This window comes from Crocodylus porosus, unplaced genomic scaffold (assembly GCF_001723895.1).
Source record: "Crocodylus porosus isolate Cpor-Errol unplaced genomic scaffold, CroPor_comp1, whole genome shotgun sequence".
Lineage (NCBI taxonomy): Eukaryota > Metazoa > Chordata > Crocodylia > Crocodylidae > Crocodylus > Crocodylus porosus.
The window spans coordinates 123,738,077-123,748,095 of record NW_017728931.1 but is presented as its reverse complement, the minus strand read 5'-3'; the positions used below and the strand labels follow the sequence as shown (position 1 = coordinate 123,748,095).

The 10,019-nt window shown below is 42.5% G+C and overlaps 1 protein-coding gene across 1 annotated transcript; it reads left to right on the top strand.

Moving 5' to 3' along the window:
* The first annotated feature begins 165 nt into the window (after window positions 1-165).
* PSMC2 (proteasome 26S subunit, ATPase 2) lies at window positions 166-9,399 on the top strand. Its single transcript, XM_019543591.1, has 12 exons — window positions 166-250; window positions 429-466; window positions 1,297-1,378; window positions 4,266-4,365; window positions 4,746-4,877; window positions 5,416-5,488; window positions 5,615-5,710; window positions 5,914-6,078; window positions 6,831-6,918; window positions 7,644-7,846; window positions 8,704-8,800; window positions 8,897-9,399. Exons 1-12 carry the CDS (start codon window positions 181-183, stop codon window positions 9,052-9,054), a joined length of 1,302 nt encoding a protein of 433 aa, XP_019399136.1. The 5' UTR covers window positions 166-180; the 3' UTR covers window positions 9,055-9,399.
* Window positions 9,400-10,019: the final 620 nt, after the last annotated feature.

Below are 10,019 nucleotides of genomic sequence, written 5' to 3'. Positions count from 1 at the left end.
CACACCCGGCCGGGTTCTCTCTGCCCCCCTCCCTCCGCTTCCGGCGGAAGAGCCGGGTATCCCTTTCCACCCCCTTCGAGCGCGGAGGCCGGCGACAACCGGAAGTCGGGAGCCGCTGCGTAATGCTTCCGGGGCCAGGGGTGCGGCGCTTGCGCAGTGTGTCCGGGCAGTGTGGGCAAGATGCCGGATTACCTGGGTGCCGACCAGAGGAAGACCAAGGAGGAAGAGAAGGAGGACAAACCCATCCGCGGTCTGCGTCCCCCCTCCCGGCCGGGATCTCCGCCCCTGGGGGAAGGGGGGGTGACGGGACAGGGGGGAAGGAAGGGAAGGGGTGGGTGAAGGGACGGGGGGAAGGAAGGGGAGGTGTGGGTGAGGGGACAGGGGAGGGGAGCGGCCGCTGCGCCGCTGACCTGCGTGTCCTCCCACAGCGCTGGATGAAGGCGACATCGCCCTGCTGAAGACCTACGTGAGTCCTCCCCTCCCCTTCCTGCTCTCATTTTAAATCTTTGATCTTCATTCCTGTTCCCGTTTTGTATTTTATTCGTCTGAAGCAGTCACAGATGTGTCCTTTGTAGCCCCGTCATGAAGGGGGCTTGTAGCTGTACTTGGGCATTGGCCCCGTCCGGGAGAGGCATGGCGCAAGGCCAGTCAAGCTGCCTTGTTTGCTTTGACAGTGTGGCGGGACCTGAACATACCAGTAGCTTGTCCATTTTGACTACCCTCGTGCTTCCACGTTGGTGTGAAGGGGTCTGAGTGTAAGCGAGTAGGGTTTCAAGACATCTCTGTGCCTTGCGGCCCTGGATGCTGGGAGCAGCCCACTAGATGGAATGACTTGGCTAATGGTTTGTAATTTTCTCAGTAGATGGCCAGCACCAACTGGTGGGTTGTTGAAAGAGCAGCGTAGATCAGACTTGCAAATAAAAATTGGCGGTACTGAAAAGGATCACTCAAGGACGTGCATCCCTCATTCTGCTACATCTTTAGCTCTTTTTCTTTTCCTTTTTTTTTTTTTTTTTTGCCCATTAGGAGAAGAGTTTTGAAAATTTCAAGTTTTGATGGAAAGGAGAGATTTCCTCATGGAGGATCCTTAGCACAAATGTAACAGTGCAGCGCTCCACTTTGTTTCAACAAGTGATGTTTAGTTCATAAAAAGCCCCCTAAAGACACTCACCATCAGTCAGCAGTTTTTTTGCACGTAGAACATCTTGATAAATGTTAATGGCTGCTTAGTGTTCATAAACTATATAGATGTTTTTGCATTACTGAAAATCATACAGCTCGGTTCTTCTTTTCCAGGGCCAGAGTACGTACTCGAGGCAGATCAAGCAAGTAGAAGATGACATTCAGCAACTACTCAAGAAAATCAATGAGCTTACTGGTATGTTTCTTTTTCTTAAGGCTGCTAGGAATGTAAGGTCAGTGTTTGTGAGGATGGATGGATGAATTTAAATTGGGGGTTAGCAACCTGTAGGCTGGATCCAGCCTGTGGCGCCATTGGATTCAGTCCATAGAAGTAGAGTTCGGCAGGGGGGAAGCTTTATCTACACTGAAGCCAAGCAATGAGCAGAAGTGGTAGTAGGATCTTAGCACTCACTTTCTTGCCTAGGAGCCAAGTTGGGTTGTTTCAGTCTGCTGCTGGAAAACATTGCCAGCCACTGGTTTAAATCAGTATGTTTTAGTTATTTTTTTAGTTCCTCTGTACCAAGAAAGGTTGAATCACAGTAACCTGTGGATTTGCAAGCTGATAGAGGCATCAGACTAAATTTGGTACTACTTTTGAAAACTAGAAGGATATATATGTGAAAAAGTGACTTAATTTGTTTGTTCAGAGTCTTAGTTTTTGCCTTTTGTTAAGTTCAGAAATGGTGAAAGAGACTTCTTATCAGTACATTTTTTGCTACTTGTGTCAAACTGTTTTTAGATACAAGTTGAAATTTCCAGTTAAATGTAAGCAGTGTTTTATAGTATTTTTGTATGTTACATAAACAAAGTTAAGTGTTCTAGATGTATAAGGAAAGTACAACAACATATGGTTTGTATTCAAAACTAGAATATGGTCTCTCTTTTGTTGAGTAATTCTTTCATAGTTTATAGTTAGTATAAACTATAAGGTTTAACACAGCCTGGTATAATTATACCATCATCAGTAACATTAAATAGGCTTTTTTTTTTTTTTTAAATCTAGCTTACACTTAACTAATATGATTTTTATATTCGTGCCCACTTCACTGCCTTGTTATTTGTACAGAGCTGATAATTTATCATAGTAAGTTCTCATTAAGTTGCATTTTCTATGAGTTAAAAAATTAATGTTCTTCGTTATGGATCTCCTGTCTGTTAAGATCCTAATTTCTTAATAATTATTGTCCTCAAAAGCAGAATAACACACTTATGTTTTATATGTTTATTATACCTAAAATTCAAAATCTTCCTTAAGTGTCTTAATCCCCACTTAACTAATGAGTTCTACCTGGACTTAAAGCCTGTTTTTATTCCCCTGTGGAGTATGAAGAAGCTGGAAGAGCTTTCAGATAAACACAGCTTCTTGCATTTTTTTTAATATTAGAAATACCATGAACTTTAACTTGCCTTCCTTGATTTTTTTTTTTTTTTTTTTTTTTTTTTTTTTAGGTTGGATATTGTGATGGTCTCAGGTGTGTGATGCATGTTCTTGCATCTTTTGTTCCAGATAGCGATAAGGATTTTGAATTTAAAAAAATGCAAATAAAAACGAAGTACATTTTAAAGCAGTCCAAATATAAATCTCTTTTCTCTGAAATGCAGTTTTACCTCATTGGTGTATGCCCTTCTAAATGTTCTCCAATTGACAATAAATTCTGCCAGGAAAAATAAAGAACTTCATTAAACAACAACAACAAAATAACTTTTCTTTACATTGTGAAACAAACTGGCATAGATCCAACTGCTTCCTTCTACAGCAGTAATTCTCAGCCCAGGTGCTATGGCTCTCTTGGGTGTTGTGAGATCCTCTCAAGGGTGCTGCAGAGTGCCATGCAACATTAGCATTGTCAGGTGAACAAATATGGTTCACAAAATAAACCCAGAGATGTCAAATAGGAATTTAAAGTGGTAAAAAACATTCTGATTGGTTGTGGGGTTTTTTCTAAGTTCTTTTGCAACAGAAAACATTTCTATTATTTTTCTCTAGTCAAAAAAGCAAGTGAAAACTAAGGGTTGGCATTTTTTGAGGGCTGCCTTCAGTCTAACAAGGGATGTTTGGGGTCTAAAAAAGGTTGAGAACCACATTCCTACAGTTACAGGGGGATGGGTTGTAGCCATGTTGGTCTAAGGACATAGGCAGGCAAGGTTCTTTGGGTGAATCTGATAACTTTTATTAGACCAACTTAAATAGTTGGAAAAAATTTCTTAGCAAGCTTTCAGGTTTAAAAACCCTTTGTCAGACTGAGGAAGCCTCTGCAGTTGGTGTGTGCTCTTCCTGGATGGAATGAATAGTAAAGAAGCCAGAAGCTGGCATGCATGCAAGAAAGGCAGTTGGTGAAGATGTAAATTGAGGAGTCAGTGGGTGAGACAGGCTGGGGAGAGAGGAAGGGAGGGGGGAAGAGAGAAGGGAGATGAATGTAGCAGGTAAATAGTGGCGAGGTACCTGCGGAGTCAGATGTCAGGCAGGTTATAATGTGTCATAAATCCAGTGTCTATATTTAGCCCATGATTTCTTGTATTCGGAAGGTTGATGACGTGAAGTTCATAGGCTTGTCTGTGAAAAGTGTTTTATAAGTTTCCTTTGGGGATTAGACTGAGAGATTGGAGAGAGAGTGGGTTTTTTGTGAGAAATGTGCCCCCACAGGTAATTGGGTATTCTTGTCTTTGATAGATTTCCAGCATGCATTCATTCTTGTGTGCGGTTGTTGCTTGGTCTCTCTTATGTATTTTTCATCAGGGCATTTGGTGCACTGGATGAGATGTATTTCTGGAGGTGCAGCTGTAGGATCTAGGAATGTTCCTGGCTCTGTTGTGGGGTGTAGTGATTGTGGGGGTGGTGGAGATGTGTTTGGCAGGTTTTACATTTCTTGTCATGTCACGGTCCGGATCCATTCAGTGTGTTCTGGGCCATAAGAAGTTTGCTTCTGGTGATGAGGTTGCCACATTCCTACAGTTGCATTTCCTGTCAGCACGTGCTGTCTTCTGTTATGTGCTTGTTGTTTAAACTGCCATCTGGATGTGAAGGATTAACAGTGCTTTAGGTAAACTGACCCTTGGTCCTCCCTTTGCTTTCTTCCATGTAGGGATCAAGGAGTCAGACACTGGCCTGGCGCCTCCTGCTCTCTGGGATCTGGCTGCAGATAAGCAGACTCTCCAAAGTGAGCAGCCTCTTCAGGTTGCCAGGTGTGTGCGGTATCTTGTGAGTCCTATGTAGTGATGCGGTATGAGCAGACAGCTTGTGCACACAGTGCTCTCTGCGCTGCTTGTCTCTACACACAGAATATGACACCTGGGGAAATTGTAAATCAACTCTCGGGTGTACTGTAGTATTGAAGAGCAAACACATGAACCTTTATGTAACAAGGAGAAGTATGCCATGCTTGGAATAGCGATAGGCGCACTGTTAGTTATCCTGTAAGAATAACACAGCAAACTCAGCAGCCAAATGTTTTATGAAGGCACTTGGAGTGCATGTGAGGCTTCTTGATTCCGTGGTGTTCATGGTGTCACAAGTATAAGTCATCCACCTCATGGCCTGCATTAATTGATCATCTGTCTTTCAGGTGTACGAAGATCATCAATGCAGACTCTGAGGATCCCAAGTATATTATCAATGTCAAACAATTTGCCAAATTTGTGGTGGATCTCAGTGACCAGGTGGCACCAACTGACATTGAAGAGGGAATGAGAGTTGGGTAAGTGAAGACAAAATCATTTAATGTTCTGAAAAGTGTAGTTGTAAATTGAAGCCTCCTTTTTCTATAGAGTTGCAGCCAAAGGTACTTCAGATCATCTGTTTCACTGTAATCTTTGGGCTGTGGGGTCTACAGGCAACAAAAATAAGCAAAGTAATCATGGCAGAGCAATAAGCTGTTGCAGAAACTGAAATTTAATTTTAGTCAGTAGTAGAGTTGGTAAGAAATTTTATATTGGAGAATGCCTGTTCAAATAAGTGTTTTGCAGAAATATAATGATTTTGAGGGACAAATGAAGTGTGCGACATGGATTTGTGTGGTTCTTTCCATTCAGCTCTCCTCCTTTATAGAAGTATTGGCATTTCCTACAGAATAGGCTGGCTCTGACTAGTAGTTTTTTAAAGATGGGATCAGCCTGATCTGGAGGAAAAAAGCAATTGCCAAGAATTGTGGGTTTCTGAATTATAGGTCACAGCTGAGGTGTTGACTCAGGGAGTATTAAAATTAATGTAACACCCTCTTTGTATCTTCCTACCAGTGTAGACAGAAACAAGTATCAGATCCATATCCCCTTACCTCCAAAGATTGACCCAACTGTTACTATGATGCAGGTGAGAATTGTTTTTGTTTACTGAGTTTCTTATACTTGCAGTTTAGACTTTATCAGAATTTGCAAGTCCCAGTGGAGAATAACAAATTACAAGTTGTTCAGCTATTCATTTATCATTCTTATGCAGGTGGAGGAAAAACCAGATGTCACCTACAGCGATGTTGGTGGTTGCAAAGAACAGATTGAAAAACTGCGGGAGGTGGTTGAGACCCCTCTGCTCCATGTAAGCAACTCATTGGTGCAGGCTGCAGTTTTTGCCTAGGCTGGCTGCTTCATCCAACAGCTTGTTGCATCTTTTCCAATACTGAGAAGTCAGAATGCAAGCACACAAGTTAAAATAGCTTTGAGTAATTTATTTTTACCTTATTTATTAGTGTGTCTTTAAGGGTCTGATAGAATCTAACCTCCTGCTTTTCCTCTTTGCAGCCTGAGAGGTTTGTGAACCTTGGGATTGAGCCCCCTAAAGGAGTGCTTCTGTTTGGGCCACCGGGGACAGGCAAAACCCTGTGTGCCCGTGCTGTTGCTAACAGGACTGATGCCTGCTTCATCAGAGTGATTGGATCTGAATTGGTGCAGAAATATGTAGGAGAGGTGAGATCAAATACCACATAAAATATGCAGCTAACTACAGGTTTCTAATGGAGGCCAAGCATTTTAACATTCATTGTTCTTGGATGTACTTATGTTCTGTGGACTCCAGGGGGCATAAAAGGGAGCAAAGACATTGCAGAATAACAGAGTGATAACTGCTGGCTGTAATTTCAGAAGCTTTCAGCATTCGTGTTGGATCACTGCTGAACGATGTGAAAATCCCACCCCAAATTATATATAAAATTTCAGCAGAAAGGACTCAAGCCTACTATAGTTTTGTATCAGTGCGTCAAATGAAGGTTATTCATCCACTAGACGTGTAACTTTTTTTGGTTTTGCCGTATAACCTGCTTGCTCCTGTACCCTCAAACATTAGCTGGGAGAGACATGTTCCTACCTGCTTCAGTTTGTCGGCACTTGATGCATGGGCTCTGAAGCAAAGACATTGTGTGGCCATAGATAAATTACACAGGGACAGGTAGATAACTGCAAGCCTCAGTAATGGCACGTAGTGCTTTAACCTTTTTGTCGTGGGTAGTAGCCAAAAATATATTGTTCAATAACTGGTTAGTAGGGGAATTTTAATCTCTTTATACAATTACATCCCTGTCTGTAAAAAGAGGGCAATAATCTTTCTCCCCTAATTTGACCGTTATGGATTATCAGTTGGGAAAAATCATTGTTTGCTTTCCTTGAGTTGGCCTGTTCGTAACAAATGGTTAATCCCTTTTTTAATCTTTTGTTAATCTTAGGGGGCTCGAATGGTGCGGGAACTTTTTGAAATGGCCAGAACTAAGAAAGCTTGTCTTATATTCTTTGATGAAATTGATGCCATTGGAGGTATGTTTGCATCTTGAATTGTGTTTTCTATATAGCAAGCTTCTTTAAAAAATACTAAACTTTCTGTGTAATTCCCTGTTTATCAAGATTATTGCAATCTAAAAATCAAGGCTGCAGATAAGTATATATTTAAGGAAACTAATATTCTAAGGTCATTGAGGTTGTTTACTGCACAAGGAGCTATTACAAAAATAGTTTATGCAACTTGAATGTATTTAGTCCTGACCTGAAGTTGTTTTTATCTCTTTAGTCAAAATGCTAAGTAATTAAACTTAACAGGCAGAATGTCTTTTAAATATAGTACAGCCAACATGCTGCTTAGTTTTTGTAAACATTTCAAAAGAAAAATGTTCAGAGAATCTTGCATGTAAATTTTTCTTTATACTGCCTGAAATTAGAATTTTTCCAAGACAAACAGATTTTAGCTTCCTTTATTTGAGGAAAAAAGCTTGCTTACTGAACATAGCAACCCATACAGTTAAAACAAGGGATAAGAAGAGAGTTTTATTAAACAATCAGGGAAATCCTATTCTGTGTAGTCTGAAGCCAGTGCACTTGAAATAAGAAAAATCACATTTTTTTAAGATGGTCACGAATATCTATATGGCTGTGATTGCTTAGTTGAGATATCCTTTGCTTTGCATTCTCATTCAGCAACGATATCTCATCACTCCTGTAAAGATGCTTGTTATGGGTCTTGATATGTAGTTGTCATCTTTCTCCAGGGGCTCGTTTTGATGATGGGGCTGGAGGAGACAATGAAGTACAACGTACCATGCTGGAGCTGATCAATCAGCTGGATGGATTTGATCCAAGAGGCAATATTAAAGTGCTGATGGCAACTAACAGACCTGATACTTTGGATCCAGCACTGATGAGGCCAGGGAGACTGGATAGGAAGATTGAATTTAGCTTACCTGATCTGGAGGTGAGAACTTCTTGTCTTTTCATTAGTAAGCAAATCCTGGGAGCAGAGCAGAAGGTTAGACTTCTAATAAATGTAATAGTCTGGAAGCTGCATAATATACATGAAAGTGCCATGGGTGTAAGTATGTGTAAATACACCAAAATATTTCATGTTATAACAAATAGATTTCATCCTCACAGGAAAAACCTTGGAAAATAACTGTTGCAGCATGCTCCTGGCTCCAATTGGGCCTCTGTGAGAGCAGCTGCTTGACTTGCTTCTAAAGCTTTGGGGCCCTGCAGCCTTTCTTGATTGCGCTTCAGGAAGAGGGGGCATTTTGTGGAATGCCTTCCTGTCAAAGTATCTCTTCTAGATCAGCATTTCTCAACCCATGGGTTGTGACCCAAAAGTGGATTGCAAGAATGTATGAAAGGGTCATGGACAAACTTTAAACATAGATTCCCTTTTAAAGGAGAAAAATGTGGGAAACTGGCTTTTCCCTTGAAGGCTGTCAGAGTTCCAGCCTGCCCCCCTTGTCCCACACACTTGGTGGCTGAGGCTTGGGGGTGGGGGACAGCTGGTCAGGAGTGAAGGACACTGGGTTGGGACTGGCCATTGATGTTTACAAATTGGTCCTGCTACAAAAGAGGTTGAGAACCACTGTTCTAGATAACTTATTTATTGCATAATACAGCCTCCTAGTTTTGTATTGCACAAATATGCCAGTCAGTCAACAATGGTCACTTACCAGAAAACATGCAGGGGAAATGAGTGTCTGTCTCCTTCCTCTTAACAGTTAAACTGCTTCATTTAACCTCCAACACTGCCTAGTTCTCAGCACGTCTTTTCTAATATCTGCCTCAAATCTTTTGTTTTAGGGCCGAACTCACATATTTAAGATCCACGCTCGTTCGATGAGTGTGGAAAGAGACATCAGATTTGAGTTGCTGGCTCGATTGTGTCCTAACAGCACAGGTAAGGCAAATCCTATGACTTGTGTGCTTTTTACTTCTTAACTGTGAAAGTGGACCCTCCTCAGATGTTACATCCATGTGTCCTTCTCTCTGAAAGGTGCTGAAATCCGCAGCGTCTGCACGGAGGCAGGCATGTTTGCCATCAGAGCACGTCGAAAAATTGCAACGGAGAAAGACTTTCTGGAAGCTGTAAACAAAGTCATCAAGTCTTATGCAAAATTCAGTGCTACACCCAGATACATGACCTACAACTAAAGGGAAAATATTCATATTAATTTTTTTCTGAAGTAAGAGCCTGAGTGTATAATAGTTCATGTGGTGTTTGCTATCTAATGCAGTTCTAGGAGTCTAAAAATAAATGAAGTAGTCCAAATAACAGGCTGTTAGTTAAATATATAAAAACGTGTTCAATACTAGTGATCTACTGCCATGGAAGAAAAAGATGAAAATTTCTGAAGGTGACACTTAAGCTGCATAGATAAGTCCTAAGCTTAAAACACGTGTCACAGAGTGAACCTTAAAACCAGTATGACTTTTTGTAAGCAGTCTTGCTAACCTCACCCTGTCAAAAATCATGAGATAAACTCTTAAAAAGCAAGAGATTTGGAATCTAAATCATGAGGGGCTATTTTTGAAGCATGTGTGTGATGGGGGTTACTTGTGAAGGTGTGGGTGGGCTATGGGAGTATGTGTGGGGTTTGGAGCGTAGGGAGGGGGGCAGTCCGTGCACACCCTGGCAGGATGAAGGGTACTGGGTCAGGAGTAAGGGGCAGCAGCAGAGCGGGGGGGGGAGGCGGGGCTGTGGCTTGGGAGTGACAGATGGATGCAGGTGGAGGCACAGGGGACAGGTGCCCCCTGGAATTGTCCTTGGGGCAGAGGTGGGCTGGGTTCTGTGCCCTGCTTCCTTTGCCCCGGGAGCTGTGTAATGCTGCCAGGTAGGCAGGGGATGTGGCACAATTAGTGCGTGGCTCCTGGGTTAAAGTCAGCAAGGTGCAGAGCCCCAACCTGCAGTGGGCAGCCCACCTCTGCCCCAGTGACAAATCCAAGGAGCACCTGCCCCTCACGTTTCCCTTGGTGCAGCATGCAGCAGCAGGGAGCCATGCCCCTGGATGAACTGCACATGGTTATCACAACCTGCCCCAGCCCCGGGAGCCCCATTCTCCGCTGTCCCACTGCCTTACTGTGGGGGCGTCGATCTGTCCCCTCTGCCCCTTCCCTCT